The sequence below is a fragment of the Bombus pascuorum genome, chromosome 10 (genome assembly GCF_905332965.1).
Source record: "Bombus pascuorum chromosome 10, iyBomPasc1.1, whole genome shotgun sequence".
Lineage (NCBI taxonomy): Eukaryota > Metazoa > Arthropoda > Insecta > Hymenoptera > Apidae > Bombus > Bombus pascuorum.
Genome location: NC_083497.1, coordinates 10,990,842 through 11,010,822, shown reverse-complemented (window position 1 = coordinate 11,010,822; position 19,981 = coordinate 10,990,842). Strand labels below are relative to the sequence as shown.

At 41.5% G+C, this 19,981-nt stretch overlaps 1 protein-coding gene across 1 annotated transcript; it reads left to right on the top strand.

The window, feature by feature from the left end:
- Positions 1 to 3,432: 3,432 nt before the first annotated feature.
- LOC132911451 (uncharacterized) lies at positions 3,433 to 18,557 on the top strand. The gene is made up of 10 exons (XM_060968067.1): positions 3,433 to 3,911; positions 6,506 to 8,109; positions 8,588 to 8,774; positions 13,096 to 13,268; positions 13,394 to 13,456; positions 13,904 to 14,031; positions 14,101 to 14,466; positions 15,649 to 15,992; positions 16,267 to 16,533; positions 16,627 to 18,557. The coding sequence occupies exons 2-10, from the start codon at positions 6,514 to 6,516 to the stop codon at positions 17,061 to 17,063; spliced, it is 3,561 nt and encodes a 1,186-aa protein (XP_060824050.1). The 5' UTR covers positions 3,433 to 3,911; positions 6,506 to 6,513; the 3' UTR covers positions 17,064 to 18,557.
- The last annotated feature ends 1,424 nt before the right edge of the window (positions 18,558 to 19,981 follow it).

Genomic DNA, 19,981 nt, shown 5'->3' with positions numbered 1-19,981 from the left:
TGCGGATTAAACGCTATTGACTAGGAGAACGATTTGTATAAATGGAAATGTTCACCGTGCTATATATATTTATGTAACAAATATACCGTCTACGTTTCGATCTATTCTAGTATTTGGAACGGATTCAAGTAGACTAATATAAATTAGAAGTTCTTACCAGAAAAATCCGTCGTAAAGGTGAACCGAAGCATTTTAGCAGGACGTACAATTTTCCTCAACCTCGGCCTGACCGGTGCTAAGAATCAACGTCACCGAAATAATGCAGTGTAACTTTGAAAAAATAGGTCGATTAAGAGCGCCGATATACGTCGAACTGTCTCTTAAAATGTTCGTCCGGCGATCGAAACATAATCTCGAAATGGAGAATGAATACAGAAACAACAACGTTCTAGTACGTTCGGAAGAAAAAAGGAGACTGAGGTACGTGTAGTAACACTAGCGAACGATATCGTCGAACGTAGTAAGGAAAAAAAGTCAACAAAGACAAACTGCCTGCCAGTATATTCTAAATATATACAAACCGTTCGATGTAACCTTACTCGGTGTCGATTACTATGAAAAAAATGTAAACTTTAGAGATTGACGACTTAAGAGCTAGAATTGATTGCAATATCACGTAATCCACAACATTTTCTCTTTCCATTGACGTATATATGTGATACACGATATTCGAATTTATATAAAATCAAGAAATACTAGATATAACGTTTAAAGTAGTAAAAATGTAAGTAGCAGCACATTACGTTATAATTTAATATTATTCGATGAATAATATTCGTTGATAAATGCTTGTTAGATATCGAAATGTCGTAAACGGTAATTTGCAAAGGCAACGAATTTTCGCTAGCAATATGGAACAAGTGTCGTTAATGGCTGACATATTGAATCCCGATTACGATGCGGATCAGAATAATCGTAAATTCGATCTACTCTCAAATATCCATTAACGTTTCAGTTAATTTCGAAATAATTAATTCGATTTTATCGAAAGACTAGAAAATCCAAATGCCTTTATACGACGTGTGATTGCAATTTGGCAGAAATGTCTAATTCGTTTTCCCGCCATTTTCATATGCATATGCATTGTCATTAACAATAATTTCTATCTATATATTTACACTTACCGAACTAACTGGCCGAAAGAACTTTATGATATTTCGTAGCATCGTATCAGGAAGTCCAATTTTTGTACCTCCAACGGACACGTACACCAAGTTTTCTCAACTAATTGACACAAATTAACTTCCAATTAACGAACATGTGCACCACTTCACCTCACCGAACACTTTTACGAAAGAAAACATCAAATCAAATGTTCGTCTGATCGGCGGGCGTTAGTGTCACCACCTACCGACGATGTCGCGAACTATTACTTTCAACTTAAGTTATCCACTGCCAGTGATCGAGTGCCGCCAAATTAAATACTTGTCATTTTTGCTGTTCAAAGAATAATCTTATCTTTTCGTAGGCAGATGCTTTTAATTTATTTCGTAGCCCGACATATCTTTTAAATCTAAGATCAAAAATCTAAGAACTTAATCTCTAACTGTTACGTTATCGTAAAACGCGTATGTATTAAATTTATTTTTTAACATTATTATCGCTTAAATAATTTTGATGTCTAGACAGAAAATTAAAATAAATAGAACTGCAGTTTCGATTCCTCCACTTTTTTGTTTCTAATATAATTACGGGTCTGTCGCAATTAAAGCACTCACATTTCCTATTTTTCTCTCGAATTGATTCAGAAAAATAGCCCCGAAGCCGAGGAGAAATGAAACTACATTATGCATAGCGCACCATTTTGCTTGCTGCATTCTCGGGATGATAATGGCATCGTTTGAAGTGTTCGCGTAATTAATGAAGCTAAAAACTTTTGACCCTTAATTACGCTGTCCATTGTATTTCGAGAGTTCTTTCTTTCTCCGGACTACTATGAGAATGCGAATAAAGAATACGGACCATATTGCAATCAACGAATGTCTCAAGGAATAAATTATATACACGCGATCATTGTTTCTGACCCCTGTTACATCTGTTCCCCTATATAAAATTTCTAAATAAGAAATTCAAAATTTAATGATCCTGATATCGCTTAAAAAAAAAAAAAAAATGATTGTTCTGCGAAACAATAATTTAGAAATAACTATAGATAAGAATAACAATTGAAAGCCAATGGTCGTTAAGAAAATCTATATATCAAAACTCCACGAAAGTTTGACGATATCTATTGTCTGTTTTCGATTCGGAACTTCTTATAGGGGAGAGCGATTCAGAAAACTTCATTCTCCCATGTTATTTCGGTAAATATCGTTTTTGGCATTCTACTGTTTGCGAGATGGAATATTTAAGTAGGGTAAATTGTGGCCGAACGAATATTCTTGCATCTCGTGCACGCTCGATGCACATTATACAATGGGACAATTAACGTTGACCGACTCTCGCGTAACGTTAACGCTCATCGATATCCCAGCGATTGTTGCAGTAAATAGCGTACTCATAAACAATAATTAATCGACTCGACCATAAATAAACGCGGAGAAACCAACGATCGATCGGTAAGGGATCGTTCCAGTTGGATTCCTCCAAGGAGGCTCACCGGATAATATCTACATTCTTCGGTACTCGAACAGGAATTTTTGTAACTAAATTTAAAGGATAATCAGGATTGCAGCGATTATCTACAATTACTCCATTGCTGGGAGTAATTGTGTTAATAGGCCAGAAAGAACAAACTCGAAGCCCACGAGAATCGTTTCGCTGTACCCTGCCTGAAAATTATACCTTTGTACTTTAAACGCTTATGAATCGTGAGCTAACAGTGCTCTCCTACCTAAGTACCTCGGACAGTATCTAATCTCTCGTACGACCTAACCAAACTCTATCTTCTGTCTAAATACAATCCGCAATACCTGGACTAGAAATATCTCCTAGATTTTGCTCGATATTTTCCTATACAGCGTAAAAAATGTATACAACAGCCACTACTATGCCGATGGACATGAACAAACTTGAAGCGGACAAAACAAACGATACTTGAAGAATGTTGGCGAATTTAATGTCGGGCCTGAGCCTGGCGTTTAACAACGCCAAACGATCTACCCTATCCAGCGAGTCCCATCGAGGCCCCGAAGGAGAGTGGGTGGGCCTGACACTTGCGGCCTCAGAACGAAATCGACGGTCGAGCTTCGAATGGCGGGAGCGAGAGAGAGAAAGAGTGTGTGTGTGTGAGAGAAAGAGAGAGAGCGGGGGCTGCGGTGTAAGAGTCGGGGCCCTGAGGGCCCCTCATTCGAGCTCTGCGCCGGGTGTAGGAGCGGAGAGGGGTTAGAGGGGGCAAAGGCACATTCCAAGGCAGAACGGCTGCCAGTGAAGGTGGAAGGCAAGAACAGTCTCTCACGATATTGCGCTCCGTTCCTATCCACCGTTGCTTCCTTTCTTCCATAGAGCCTCGTCGCTCGTTTTCACCCGTCCCCGTGGGACCGTCGTGTGATCGTGCCGAGCCGTGCCGTGCCGTGCTGTGCTGTGTGCCGTTGCGATGCTACACGAGACGCGACGCGATGCGAACCGTCTCTCGGAATCGAATTAACGAGAATACTGTTTCGCCGACACCAGCCAGAAGAGGAACGTGCATGTGATAAAGGTTTCGTGGTACTGTGCACCGGGGTCTACGGTATACGGTGGTCGTTTTTGGCGCCAGGCGTGCTTCAACGTTTCAAAAATGCGCACGCCTACTTACGTAGCGCGGTATTCCAGTGGGAAGACCAAGGAACAGAGAGTTCGTTTCGAAAATAGATTTCTGCCTCGTGTACAGATCCGTGCTCCGATCGTCGGGCATGCGGAAGGAGCGTCACCGGGAGACAGTGATTGAGAGGATCCGGCAGACGGGAGCACTTGAATATTCGATCGCGCAGGTGAGCCGCAACTATCTCTTTCTTTTGGTACGAGTACGCGATGGATACTGGATTCGCAATTTGCTCGAGCTTTCCCGTGTAAACGAAACGGCCAGGGAATCTGAACATCGAAAAAATTTATCGAAAGTGGAAGGTATTCGCATGATTCGTTCGAGATTTTTTTCTTCTTGAAAGAATAACTTGCGTCTGTAACGTTGGACAAGTCATTTAAACTTTACGACGGTGCAAGTGTCGATATCGGAAAATTTCGTGACGAAGTCGAAGCTGTTGACACAAGCGTTCCATTTATACGTGACGGTGAAACCGGTATTCGTAGCAAAAGGAGCAAAGCAGATAACTTATCTGAATGTTAGAAATTAGCAGCTTCTAACCTTTAGATAAAGGCCGTTGTAGATTTCATCAGCGATCTTCTATCTCTCCGAATCGAAATTATATTTTTGCCTTTCTGTTGCTTTTCTCTTTCGGCGAATAGAAAGCAATTTTCAGCCACTTGGCCGCCTATCAATCGAGCACCATAACCTCCTTAGTTACACGAGCGTCAGGACATTTTACATATAAACACCGCGAGGAACTTTTTTGACGAGTCAGGCATTCCGTGAGAATCGTCTGGAACAGCGGGCAACTCGTGAGGAGGAGGAGGGGATCGTTGGTTTTCTGCTTGAACGAAATTAAATCCACGTGCCGCGAAGTATTCCCATTCTTCGTTCGATCGAGAGATCGTCGAACAACAGAAAAACTTAACCGCGTCCGAGCAACGCCATCGGCATCGAACTTGACCATGGCCTTCAGAGCCTTTGCGCTCGTATAACGAGATACGAGGAATGTAAGTGGCCAAGAGTCCACCGGTTGGACTTACGAGAACTACTTCGAGCTGGTTACCTGCAACTAGATGCTCGATACCAAATATGCTTTAAGGTAGCGACCGATGTGATCGATTTTGCAGGTGAAGCGCAAGGGACCATTAGCCTAAGCAGATTTTCCTTTAAAGTAGACACAAGTCGATCTGCTTACTGTCACCGATAATGGTTTATAAGGAGACTAATAATAGGATGATTTCGTGTTGAATTTTTAATAACATGTCATCGATGTAAGATCCGATTTTCAACATTCGTGCACGCCACCGTTCATAAGTATTTGGATACTTTATGCAATTCCATCGGAAGGTTGATATTTTTTCATAATACACTTATTCTCACTTATCTGTCTCGCGACTTGCCCTTTAAAAATACTTTTCATCCGGTCTTGCTCGAACTCCTCGATCGATATTCCTATCGTTTTTTTAAATATTCAAGAAAACGACAGAAACATAAAATCAGACAAGAAGACAGTTTTGACGTGAAACTGACTGACAAAATATTGGATTTTAAAATTGTTCTTCTATAAAAGACACGAAATGTCATCGTCGTATCAAGAATTTCATTTGAAATATAGTATTTGATACGTTTGAAACAATTTTACATGTATAAATATTCATAGGATATAGTATAGGTATATGGGTCTACTTAAATTACGATGCTTTATGCTGACACGATGTTAAATTTATCTATCGTAATAATGGCGACGGTGATCCTTACATACACTTCCCCCATAGAACCTGTATGCCATGCGACATGTAACTCTTCTTTCGAATACAAGTTGTACATACACGAAATCGTTAATTGACACCATGAGAAGAATACAGCGATAGTTGTCGATGGTAGTTATTATCGGAACTCGTAACAATTTCTTAACAAGGTAATATGGAACGAATTGTTGTGTAGAATTCTTTCGAATAAGTACAATACCGGACCATTGAAAGCCACTCTTCGCAACTCGAGAAGAATCGTCTAATATTCACCGAGATATTTATATAAGTTCCTTGAAAGCTATTCGAGAAGTTTTAACGACGGAAGGCGCTAATAGGCTGCGAAAGTTTTCCGCATTTCCGTGTCCGGAACGGATGCGATATCCGCAGTTAGCATCGTTCCATTACTCGGATACCGCGTTACGTCGTAATTGGAAGATTCGTTAGTTTCTTAACTGATTGCCATCTTCTCACAGATAATCAACAAGTCGCGAACCTCTTGACTCTCTTTTTCGATCGATTCCATGACATTGTAGCTACTGTACGATACTTGATCATAGAATTAGAACCACGTACAGAAATTTTACTTGTTTGTTAGGTTGTTGGAAAAATACCCCAACTTAACCCCAATACTTTTAAATGAAAAGAGCGAAAAGTATTGAAATTCGTAATTCGGTAACCGCGGGCTGTGGATATTTTCAGAGAAGAAAATGCTTTTATTTCGCGATCGTGAACACTTCCGCTGTTTTGTAATCCAAGACGATTTATCAAGTTGAACGGAGGCGGCTGTATGGAAACGAATCGGCTGCCGACGAGATGTGAGAAATGCGACTGATCCGCGAACGGTTCGTGATCGATCGCGATCGCGAAAACGAACGTGCCACGGCGTATCTCTCTAATTCTCAGATCCTTCGATAGACGATTAATCGATGAAAGCCCATTACGCCGTCGTTTCACCACTCGAATTTTCAACGATAATTAATAGTCCGTTGGTACGGATCGGTTCATGCAACTACGATCGTATTTTCAGGTATTACAATGTCCCAACCGCAATTAACTACCGACCTGGACGTTCCGGAAAGTCCGCAACACTCTTGCCAATGCTCCGCAATGAGTAGCATGGATTCCATGAGAACGCAGAGGGACAGGGCGGAGAGGAGCGTGGGAAGTACAAGAATTTCTAACAACCAAGAACTCCCTAGGGGTTTAGAGGCACTTCAGAGTGCTTTCGAACCAATAAGAAGACTCGAAAGTCCGCTATCTCATCAAGAAAGCCAACAGATCAATTTAGAGAATACGAGGAATGTCGATATTTTGGAGCATCAGGCCGGCTTATCGCCGAATACGAGATCGATGGAAGGTCAAAGCGCGATTCTATCGAGACACGGTCACAATCTTTCCTGCAGTCCAAGGAACTTGGATCTCTCTCGAAACTTGGCGTTCGAGGCTGCACGAAGAGTTCAGGAATCCGGCAACTTACAGGACAACCAACACAGCCTAACTTCTAGCCCTAGTCCTTTGTTGGAGTCTAGCTCGGCGTTGCTCGAGACGTCCGCGAAAGATCTGGACAAGCAGCTCGAGGATCACACAGGGTTATCGCAGAAAGCAGCCGCTTCGGGCAAAGATAAGCTGAAGAATATTCAGCAGGTTCTGAATCCTTATCAACACCATCACGAGCCGACGTCGCCGGAACGTAACGTCCACGGACACTTCCACGGTGATACCCACGCTCACGTGCACAAGCACGCCGACAATTTCCGAAGCACTACGAATTTGGACGTTGCAGATGGATTGATGGGATTTCAGCAGCACCAGCGACAACACACTCATCATCATCACGGGAACACCAAGGCAACGAACGTGACCCATCATCACGGTCCGGCAACCGTGCATCATCCGCATGGTCCGCAAGGAATAGCAGCGCACCATCATGCAAATCTGGCGCCAAGCTTAACCAGCCACGTTCACGGAAACTCTGGTCCTTTAAGTAGCCCCAATGCAAATCATGGAAACCAAGCTGCAGCCGGAAATCCGAATACTCATCACCATTCGAATCCAATACCAACATCTACTACGATGGTACACAGAAACTCACCGACGAGTCATCATCGTCTCGGTGGTAGCACCGGCTTGACCAGTCACTACCCTTCAAACTCAGGTTTCTCCAGTGATCACCACGGCACTTCCAGTGCAATGAGCGGCGCTTCGTCGAATTCGAGCATGTTAAATCATGGCGGCTCGCCCGCCGTTCATCGACACGTGGTCAATGCGAATAGCAGTCTCTCGACTACGCCATTAGCTAGCCATCATCACGGTAGTTCGTCGGGAAGTTTGACCGGACATTCGAGCGTAAATCATCATCACGTCAGCTCTGGCATATCCTGCGAGTCTTCTTCGTCGAACGCCAATACGAGAACACACAGTCGCCTAGATCACGTCCACGATCATCATCACCATTTACAACAAGTGCATTCGTTGCATTCCAGCCATCCTGATACCAGGCAAAGAGACAGAGCTCCGTCGAGCCTGGAGCATCATGGACATCATCACGCGCACATGCATGCTCATGGACATCAGCACGCGCAGAATAACGATACCAAAAATACGTCTCTTATCGGAGTCGACTCGATACAGGTATTCTTGTCAAATTTAGATTTGGAAATTAGAATTTAATTTAAGGGAAATAGTTATTATTATGCGCGTATTTGTGCAAACTCAAATTTTTATATGAACGTAATTAGAGACACAGAATCTAAACAGAATTCTTCGGTTTCGGTTTAATTACTATATTTTAGACACAATTAGGTGCAATCTGAATGTAGAAAATTCAATTTTCAGTGATTTCAAATTTTTTAACTATTTAATATATTTTACCAAAATCTAACTACGTCTGTAGACGACAACGATCATTAATCATTATCGCGTTTAGTCATTGATGCAAAACTGTTACTCGCATGACTTCTATAACGTTTCATTACGCAATTTACTGGCGTGACAACAGTATGATAAATATAATTTAATCATTTACTAGTGACAAGCAATTTTGTTGCATGCACTTTGTAATTACAGTTTTGTGTCATTCGCAAAATCATTTTTGCCCTTTGAATTTAAGGTTTCGGCTCCGTCGAAAAGTAAATGCCAATGTCACGTGGTGCAAACCGGTGGGAACAAGAGAGGGCAGGAGGGTGAAAGCGACGGAGGTGTTGAAGTGACATCAAGAACGCATCAACCTCCAGCGCTTCCTCCGCGGCCACCCCCTAGGCCAACTAGACGATACGAAACTACGTCCGTCAATCAATGTAAGCATTTCCTTTATTTTATCTTGATAACAACTATAATCATTCGAAAGTGTATTCTTTCAAAGCGCTGTAATAAATTGACGAGCTTTCTGACGGAAAAATGTCTAATAACCTTGATCAGATTATTTGAATTCACGCAACTTGGGAACCCTCCTCTAATTAATTGGAAATATCCTCTCGACTTTCCTGTCCTTCTTCTCGTTACTCGGATCATTTTTCGCCGAGTCATTTAAATTCAATTAACTTGTAAGTCTGTGACAGATATATATAGGTGCCGTGTGTATTTTCTAATGAAATAGTTGACTTGCTACGAAATTTTTCTTCATTTCGTAAATATAGTAATGGCAAAGTTCTGCAAGAGCCACGATAATTATTAATCCGAACGTAATTGATATTAAAAAGCTAGAAGTAAAACTTCGAAAGCGAGTTAGTCGATTTAACGCATCGACTGATGAAGCCTTTTTCCAAAAAGCTCCTCAATTATACCGTGATACATAAGTAGCGAATATAAAGCGAAACACTTGAAACAATATTCGAACGCTGTATCTCTCGCAACACCGAATCAATATCTCTTCCACGTTGGCTTGCCAATTTGAATGGCGGATATACAATATCGCCTGTGTTCGAAACACTCTTCCCATCCCCGTTTGATTTCCGCTTAAAGCGAGCATGTCACGCAGTTGGACAGTATTTCCTGAAACTCGGTTGAAATTAGACGTACACGGGGATGGTAGCCCGTAGCTCCACCCTTAGTCATCTCGCCTGACGATCGTCAGAATATCTGCAGTATCAGCAGAATGACGAGCAAGACCGCATCTACCATCGTTGCTGTCCCCTTTATCAATAGCGGCCACGCGTTATCGACACCGGAACGCATCGTTGACCGATTCTACTTGCTTCGAGGAGCAACCCCCGTGGAATTTCGACCCTCGACCGCGTCGAGTCGCTCGAATCGTCACGGTATATCGACCAGTCGATGCTCGCAGCAACCGAGAACAGAAGCATCGTGACGAAGAATGCTGTGATTCGAACAACAGGATACTTTTGCCCTTTCTGCTGTCAACCCAAGCTGGCTGGTGAATGGCCGCGCAAGGAATGTTATCTTGGATGTTCCTTCGAAGGAATCCTAAGCCTCAGCTTCGTTCCGAAATCACCACCACCACCTGTGGGACACCTCGGCCAACGTGCAGGCCAACAGAGATCTCGTGGAGTGCCTCTCGAGTTGTTGTGCTCTCGCATTCGTTTCCAAGTATTCAGCCGAGAGTGTAAAGAGCAAGGAATAACTAGAAATATACTAGCATCGATATACGATGTGTTGTCCAAAATACCTTCAACAATCTCCCGCAAGAATAGGTCGAATGTCGACCCCACGGATATAAAAATAATTGACATTGGTGATCGTCATACGCGAAGGTGGACCGATTAATGAGAAAGTGCACGATGAAGAATTGACCTTGAGAAAAACATCCCCTCGTGGAGAAACTCGTGTGATGCGCGAACGTGATTCATAAACTATCGAGGGAGGTAGTGTGCGTTGTAATTTCTTCTTAACGCAAGTTGGTACAATTTTTCTTCTTTGTGATTTAAACTCTAAATACATCGAAGAAATAACCGTGTAATAGTTCTATAAATATTTAATAACGTTGGATATTCGATGACTAAGAATACTGTGTCTGACACATGTTGGTTTGGAGAGACAAAAGAGTGACGAAAACATTCAAGAAACTTTTCCTTTGAAGTGCAAGTTGTAAAGAAGAAAATGGATGGATATCCAGTGCTGCAGATAGTCCGGTGCCGACTTGGAATGGAAATGGAGATGGATAACCAGGGTTATCCATTCACAATGGCGGCACACTCGCATTCCCACTTGCCACATCTGACAAACCACGCACACTTCCCGAGATCGCATTACCCTCACCCCTGCGGTATGCCGATTAACCCTTCTTGTTAATTTATCAATCGGCCCTCCAACCCCAGTCTGTACCACCGATCTACGTGCCCGCATAATCTGATATTAGCTGCTCCATTAAGCTACCTTTGGTACAATGAGTCATTAAAGTAATCCATTCAAACATTCGTTTCTTTTTGGTAGAAGAAACGTGCTTCTTACATATTTCAAAGATATACTATTCATTTATTATATTTTATTATATTACAATATTTATTGTTGTAAGTAATTCGTTATACCAATTTATATCACGAGCACATAACACGTCGCAAAGTTAATTTAACGACTTAATTGATTACAAAGCTAAAGAAACGATGTTTGTAAGAATCAAAATACGCGATTAATTTCGAATTCCCAATGTCGTCTATTAAATATTTCTAAATTATTTCCATGCGATATAAATTTTAAACGCACCGAAGCCTGCTACATTTCCGAATAGGGAATGTGCATTTTCTAGCATCCATGTTCTATTTTTACCGACGGGAAGATATGTTGCATAGCCTCGTGGAAGGTCACGTGGATAACAAAAGGTTGCCGTATAAATAGATATCGACAGGCTTCTTAATAAAACACGTTTGATTTTCTATAAGAGCTGACTCGATAAAAAGCTTTAAAATTCAATACATCGTAGATTAAGTAGTTTTAGAATTTCTAATATAATCAAGAATTCAGCTAGAGAGCAAGCTTGGAAAGATTGCGTGGTTTGAACTGGGAGTATTTTATCCACAGAAAAGCTCGTCTGTTCAAAGAGCGTTTCGAGGAAAATCGGGGAACCAGCCATTTCCTTTTACCCTTGAAACACATTGTGGTTGAATGCTGGCATTTAAATACCAGTCTCGCTCCGCTTACTCCGAAACCTACGATTCACCAGATCGTAACTCTAACAGTCCAGGTAGCAAAGGTACATTTTAACAATTCAATCCTAAACCTTGGCTGGTATTCACGAGATGTAGCAGGTATTCGGAGGAATCTGGTAAAACGGTTTTCCGTGATAGTTTCAATAGAGAGTACAACAAGCATGAAGCAAGGTTGCGCACATTCGTTTCGAGAAAAACGATTTACGAGTCATTGGGAACGAGATTTCGGTAAACCTTCTTTGACAAAGCTAAAGGGAAGCAGATTCCTAGGGGGAAAAGGTATTCTAATTCGTTTTTTGCTTTTGGAGTCTATTTGTTGAAGTTCCACAATGGCCAGGTATGTCAAAACACGAGAATGATTGCGTTGACCACTTCGTTATAGCAGAACTGCTGTATTCTCGGGAATCGAGTGGAACTGTGAGAATAACAGTCTCTGGTTGAGAGGACTTTTTATTTGGCGCCAGAGCCGCGTGATCTTCATAGATTTTACTCGTTGGCAGAAAAATAATTAGATTTTTAATTACAGAAGATGATCTCTTCACTTGTCCTCCGGATCCCCGCTACAGAAGGGCACAGTACCCTCCTTTGTTAATGGGAAACCTGATTAAAAAGTTCAGCTCTGTCGATTCTCTTTTGAGAGAGAAAGAAAGAAAGAGAAAGATTCCGCTATTGTCTCTGAAGCGACGTAGCGTCGACGCTCCCAACGCTCAACATTCATTGAAGGAATTTCCAATACAGCGTGGTCGGCTCAATTGAGAGTTTCGACAACAAAAGTTGAGCCCGGCTGATCGAGAATGAAATACCTCGGCTACATATCGTAAAAAATAGCATTTGTGCGATGCGTCGCGGCGTGTGAAGACAATTTTGTAGGCTGTATTTTATCACAATACTTAGTTATTCGCACTATTGCTCGGTACATTAACGCATTAACGCTCGAAAGAAATGAACATAATCATCGTCGAACAATCAATAATTTCTTTTTCTAAAATATCCATACAGCTAAAAGAGGAAGAGAATTAAGGTGATCTAAGGGGTAATCATTGACTAACAAGATTCGCAGAATTTCGCTCAAGGCACGTTTCCTATTGTACTCGGATCAAAGCTCCCGTTGTTGGGTTCTCACGCAAGGACAATCATTATCCCGTGAAAGAAGGAGCCAACGCGCGATGGGAATAAGTCTTGCAGGACCTTCTGACTGAAAAGGGTCGATAGTCGTACAAAAGATTCCGCTTGGCCACCGAAAGATATCCTTCCAGCTATTACGTGTTTCTTAGAGGCATCCTTTGAAGCGATCGTGGCGGAAAGATTCGACGTGAAATATTCTGACCGTCGTCTTAACGCTCTCTCGTTTTTTTTTCTTTTTTCTTTTTCAAAGACGAAAATATTCGAAGCGTTTCATTGAGGATTTTCGAAGCATACCACTCCGGTCCCCTTTTACCGAATACTCCTTTCCCCTTTTAATTCCTCGCCTATCGCTTCCATACTATCAGTGCAGTGACCGATTTTAATTTTACAGGCCACACGGGGGAAGGTGGTTGCTGCAAGAAGTACGTTGTCCTTTGTTGCCTTTGTGGTGGGTTGAGCGCTGCGGTCGGTAGTCTCTTTTTGGCGGTACACGCGGTCCTTTCAGCCCACACGGCCAGTTTAGCTCTCTTTGAGACTGTACCATCTTACATTCCTGGCATAATGGTAAGAGGCAAAGATCGGAGTCTATCAACCGATCTCCCTTTAACGAGACCGCGTACGGAAACAATGAAGACACAAGGTATTTAAACTACTGCAAATGATCACCTGCATTTCGTATTAATTTCCAGTTAATTCTAATGGGTCTATTCACGATGCTACTCGCCAGACGGAAGCACAGATACGGACTTTTGGTAAGCACGCGATGAAAATTCTATCGGACCGTTATCAATGACCAGTTAATACGGTCGTTGGTTTTCGTATATCGTATATACAGATCAAAAATTACCTATTGCTGTAAATAAATTTTCCCCCATTTTATATCATTTTTTACATTTTTCTATTAGATCTGCTCTTTTAATTTCGCACACGATCAACTTTATAGATTGCAAGGCAGAAAGAGACGATGATCTTATAACATTGTTCTTTGAAGACATCTTGGAATTTACTCCTATTTACGAATAAGATCCTTGTGATAGATTAATTTACGCAGATAAGAATCATATGAATATCTGATAGCCACAAATCCCATTGCTTCGAACTTAACCCAATCGTAAACTACGTTAATTATGGGATGGCCTAATCAAAATAATATCGTCTCACCTATATAATCCCTTCCTTAAAACGCTAATATTTTGTAGATGAAAGTCTGTGGATCTGTTGGAGTGGTATGTGCGTTGGTATGCGTGTTGGTCACCGTAACGACGACGGTGATACACATGTCCCGGTTGCAAGGTCTTCGAAAATGCGTTTATACCGTGAAAGCGAGGTAAGTATGTTCGTCTATTTTTACACAGCGGCGGAATCGATAGTTTCTATTCGATAATTATCACGACAGGTCGTGCACGTGTTACGGGGCGCCAGAAGGAGATCCTGGAGTTCTCTTCGAAGGCACTCCCCACTGCGAAGCGGTTCACGGCGCTCTACACGCCTGTCTCAGGGCTCTGTTTGGAGTTTCGGTCGCTGGAATCTTAGCTTGCATATTCTCGTGCATGCTGGTGTATCAGTTGCTAAGTCACGAGAAGAAGAAAATGTACTGGGAGCAGTTGGAACTGAGATGCAGATCTCTGTACGGCCAAGGAGGCACCGTGGGACCGACGACTGGTTCCTGCGGATGTTGCAACGATTGCGGCGGTGCTAGTCCTTGGTGGGCGCAGACACCCGGAAATCTCTACACGCCGAATCCCGATTTGGCGCCATCCAGGTTTGTACACTCGAAAAATCGAATTCTGAGAAAGTCAGGAGTATAATCAAATCCGGAGAGTCGAAGTACTATATAATTCTGAAGATCATATTTCGGTGTATTTAAAGCTTTCGCGTGTCATTAATAACAGTGGTTTTATAAGGTATTTCCAATTTTAAAGCATATCTGTTCCACTTTAAATTTATATTAGATAGGGTCTATATTAGAAAACTGTCGAAACAACGATACATAATTATTATACGTTTACTTATCATTGTAATTCTTGTGTTTATATATTGCATATATATGCAATATATATTGGGTCGCAAATCTTGCGCGAATATAAAATTCTGATCGAGTAATTGATTCTTTGATATTCTCGTACTTTGGATAAGCGTCACGCTTGGTACGAGACGAGTGAATTGTTACGAACACAAGCGTACATTGTAAAGCTACAATGTACCAATATTTGTTATGAAATTATATTCGAAATATTAATCGATTTAACCTTGAAAACGTAACGCGTTTTATTGACTCGATGTCGAACCATCGGACGACACTGTTGAGTGAATTAACGACGTTTAAATTGCCTTCGTAAAACTACACATAATAATAGCACACGTGACGAGGACTGTTACGGAATCGTTACGAATTCAATACCGTGGCCGATGAGCTTTATTGAGAAATTATTGATGCGATTCAAATGCGCACGGTGCATTTGCCTGCGAGCGTAATGATACATATTCAATAGATTTCATTCACGAATGTCACGAATATCGGAAGCAGAGTGCAATAAACCCGTAAACGAGGCAACGCTCCCTCCAGGCTCCCAGGATACATTGTATTCTGGTAATCCGCTAATGTATGGCATTAATTAAGCCGGGATTCCATTCTGTTCTTCTGACATTTAGAGGAGGGATTCCTCCGTTTCAGAAATAAATTATGACGAACGACGAGCCGTTCTTTGAAGTTTGCTTTCGGCCAAATTAACAACGAAAAATTCCGATCGTGCCTTCTAATTAATCCGCCGGCCATTGTAACATTTTCTACGAAATATCCAGCTTTATGGGAAAAGAAATTCCAGCGCGTAGAAAATACGTTCGGTGTGCTTGAAATATTTTCTTTCTTTCGCGATAAGATAATGAAGTAGATAGGATGTTAATTGTCGCGGTAGATACAAAGGTCGCTTTTTTTACCTTGCAGAAGATGGCGGCTACCTTGGTCCAGATCCAGAGGGCCAGCTCCGAGTCCAGACTCGAATTATGGCTTTCACACTCAGACCAGACAAACCGAGGCCAACGTGGAAAATACGAATGGCCCCTATAGCGTTCTTAATTCTCAATCGAGTGGTCCTTACTCTGTATTAAACACGCAGAACGGTCCGTACACTCCTAGTACGGCTTCTTACAGTGTTTTAGAGACTCCAGTACCGTTATGGGGTCCTCCGCCACCTTATAGCGACCCTAACAGCCCAGCTAGGCGACCACAAGTAGCGGAACAAAGGCCCAGAATTGCCAAACGGATAGAGAACTTCGAGAACAACGAAGGTGAGCAATTAAATGTTTATTAAAGATTGAAGTTTGAAGAAAGAAATACGTTCGATAATCGTAGGAGTATGAATTTGTGTGGCTGAGTAACGGAGAATTGAGCGAACGTTTATATTACTGTATCGATAATGAGAATGAAGCTTTTGTTTAATCCGCGAGGAAAATTAAATTGTTTCGCCGTTTTATTTCTACTTCGTTGTAAAAACCGTTATTTTAACTTCCATGGTTTTACTTTCACGAGTACAGATCTGATATAAAATCACCATTTTCACAGATCACAGATCACGATCTGCGAAACGGCCATCGGATAACTACGAAAACGCCGAAGAAATCTCGAACAGCACCGATCCAGAGGGAGGAAACGAGGGCACTATGAAAGGCAGACGAACCAGGAAGCCTCTGAAGGGCGTAGAGAACAATGCGTTCCAGCAGGAAGCAAATCCTGGACCAAAACAGTCGGAAAGTGAACTGTACTTCGGTGATGTGTCCTCGTGTTGCGGGCCTGAGAGTAGTTTCTACGATTTGGCCGTAGAGAAAGAAGGTATATAACGACACTCTGAAGATTGAACAATTGGAAGGGAACTAAGATAGCTCGCCACTCATTGCCACTGATCATTCACCCCGATTTTCATAGGTACGGAGCATTCAGAGGGCGTGGATTACTTGGCAGCTCGTCTAGGTAAACGACAGCTGTCAAAGAGATCCAGAATGCCTCTGCCACTGCCATCGGACGGTGGTGACATACCATCCGACAATTACGCGAACAGTGACGAGCCCAGAAGCGCCAGAGGACCTTTTCTAGCGCCTGATGCGCAATACGAGGTCATTCAACAAGGCCGATACTCTTACTACACGTCGAAGGACGACGAGCAGCTTCAAGAAGGTCCAGCGACTTCTGGATACTTCAGGGAGGAGGAGACTGAAAGGGGAAGGGATTACAGGGATTACAGAAGCAGTCAGGAAGAAGAAACACCTCAGTGTTGCTTGAGTGATTCGACGACGTTGGACTCGGGTTGGCAAAGTGGCGAACAACAACAGTCCGACGACAACGTTAGACCGGTTAACGTGTGATCGCGTTTATCGTTAGACCAATAACGAGATAGTTGTCGAGAAACAGTAGTATTATATTAAGTGGTAAACGATGTAAGGGGAGAGCAAAGACCGGAACCTCGATTCAGTACAACTTGATGCTTTGATACGTAGGAGAAAGAATCGCTGAGAGAACCGTGGCCATCCCCGTAGTCCGTTGTTTCGTATTTACCATGGAGATCTTGCGAGTTCAGGACTCGATCTACGAACTATTCCGTGTGAACTAGATAGGAAATTGTAGAATACAAAGATGGTGATACGAGTGCAAATCTATGATTACCATATTCGTAATAGAACCTAAGTGATGTGATTTGTGGTACGATAGTATAAGTAAACCTTAATCGTTAGAGCGTAAGTGAATGAGAAATGTCCGCGTCGGATTACGCCTTTTCCAGCGTTCCACGCGCTATTACAAGTCTGAAGAAGGATCACAAAGAGTAAACTCTACGTCAGAGTACGCTATATGTGAGAAATTCTACGTAACGATGTATTTTTATTAATTAAACGATGTCGCCCATGTTGTTCGTAATATTAATCGCTAATGTATGTTGGGAATGATCGTATATATATATAGAGAAAAAGAGAGAGAGAGAGAGAGAGAGGAATAAAAAGGGAGAAGAGATTAGTCTCATAGATAATATGCCAAAGAAAAGGTCTCTAGAGAAGGTGAAAATATGAACGAAAAGAAAGGGATACATTTTCGAAAGTTCTGTTTTGTAAAATTTACCCCTCGACGGAGACTTTTACTTTGGCGATTCGTTAGAAACGTCCATGTACAAACGTGTGCTTTACTCTTGCCAATATCTCGCTAGACGTTAGCTCGATTTCGCACTTAGACGTTGATTGTCGCAAAAATGTTTACCATTCGATAATAAGTTCAAAATTGGGCACGTTAAGCTCACCATGAATTCTCGATCACTGCCATTCGAACGTTCAATTCCATTCTCAAAACCATATAAGGATAAGAGAAGATGTTTTCGCACGTCCATAATTTTGCACGAAGTCTGAGTTTTACGAATCTATATATACACTCGGAATTTTACGATTCTTTTAAGGAAGATATTTATCACGTGTCGTAGTATACGAATAAACGAGCAACCGTGTTCGTGGTCTGTGTTAGCTTCGTCGAGCTTTTTACGTTATAGGGCCGCATTCGCTTTCGAACATACAATCCTAGTGGACCAAGAACGATATAGTAAAGAAGATTGATCTTACTGACAATGAGTGAATAAAGTAGAACAAATTAGAAATAAAGTCTATCGCCGTTAACAGCCGTTCGTTAGATAGCACATAAAAACAGATGCATATTTTATAATCGACATTCGAGAACGAAAGAGACAAGGCCAGCTTAGGGGAGTAGTTTAACGTTGTTTACTCGATAAAGTGTACCTTAAGAGCGATACGTAGCAAGTCCGATACATTGTCGAACGATGTAACTAACAATGATTAAGAATAAAGCTTTGTTTTGTAAAGAAACCACGTGTCGCTCGATGAATTATATTCGAGCAATGAAACGAAAGAACGAAAACAATTAGAAATTAATATGCAAAACGTTCTTTCGCCTTTCGTCAAGCTTCGTTCAAGCATCATAACCTGTACCTAAAAAGCTACGTTTAAAAAGCTATAGAAAAGGATGGCTGCTCTTTTTTCCATTAACTTGAGTAAACTAATAAAAACCAACTGAGAATCAATGAAAATCGATTGAGTTTTTGGAAAGTCCTACAAATTCATAGTCAACTAATTTAAATCCTAAGATAATTTTAGTATTTTCGTAAGTTACGCTTTAAAAGGAAACGATTGACACAATATGTAGCATTTCGTGAAACGTGGCTTTGCCAGGAACGAACGTGCCATACAGACTTTGGAAATAACTGTTATTTTTGGTTGCTGATTTCATCGGTTGGTCCATCGATGAAAGAAACGGATACGAACACGACACTGACTGTCCCCAGGTCAATGATTTTATCGCAACCGATATGTCACTGAAACACGCCCAGGTAAGCATTTAACGAGGAATGCGGGATCTATAACGAGCACCGCTATTGTCAGCAATTTTCTTAGTGAACTCCCGCGCTCCGTGCGCGTTGGCTAATATCAGATTATGAGATTTCGCAACAGACAGCACGATCGTTGAACTTTCGCAATAACGTGTGCAGCGCGCACACACGAGAGCCCAGATCATTGTACGTAACATTAATTTCACATAATCTAGATTGATCGTTCGACGGAATAGAAACGAATCTATACAGCTTACCAGTATTTGTATATACTTAGATATATTCAAGTTCAACCGACCACGACAATGAATGAACACGAGATTAGAAATAGAATATCTTGATTAGTGCAACACGCACGAGAATTATCTCGATTCTGAATCATATCGGAGAAAATCTGTCACGGAAGAAGGATTCGTTTATCATTTTCTTGCATCTACACTTGCACCTACCCGTTAAGTAGTCGGACACTTTCATAGATCTGTGGTAGCAGCATATAAACTTTAACAAAGTGCGTACAATTAATGGTAAATTAATAAGCAAAGATTAGATGTTGGTTTTTCGAAGTTTATCCATAATTTTGCAATTAAGCTACACATCCTGTCAGAACTAAGCATGTATTTTTATACTCTTTGTCGCTAGCGTACATCAATTACCAGAAATAATAAAATTTACAAAGTTTCCATTAGAACGTTCCACATAATTCGAGAACAATGCAATCTTCTTGAAAAGCGTGTCCATATTCTCGAGATTCTATCTAGCTGAGTTCAGAATTGTTTGATGCTGTAAGCTGAATCATTTAATTAGCAGAGGTAAAGGAACGTGGCGATTGAAGTTAATAAATCGCAATTAAAGCGTTTTCTAGGTTCGCGTCTTGCCCGATACGATCTTTCAGAATGAAAACAC

What these genes read in the sequence shown, in the direction of transcription:
- LOC132911451 (XM_060968067.1), top strand. Translation starts at nt 6,514, where the DNA reads ATGTCCCAACCGCAATTAACTACCGACCTGGACGTTCCGGAAAGTCCG. An exon ending in AGCACAGATACGGACTTTTG is followed by an intron (nt 13,457 to 13,903) that starts GTAAGCACGCGA and finishes AATATTTTGTAG; the next exon opens with ATGAAAGTCTGTGGATCTGT. An exon ending in CCCGATTTGGCGCCATCCAG is followed by an intron (nt 14,467 to 15,648) that starts GTTTGTACACTC and finishes TTTACCTTGCAG; the next exon opens with AAGATGGCGGCTACCTTGGT.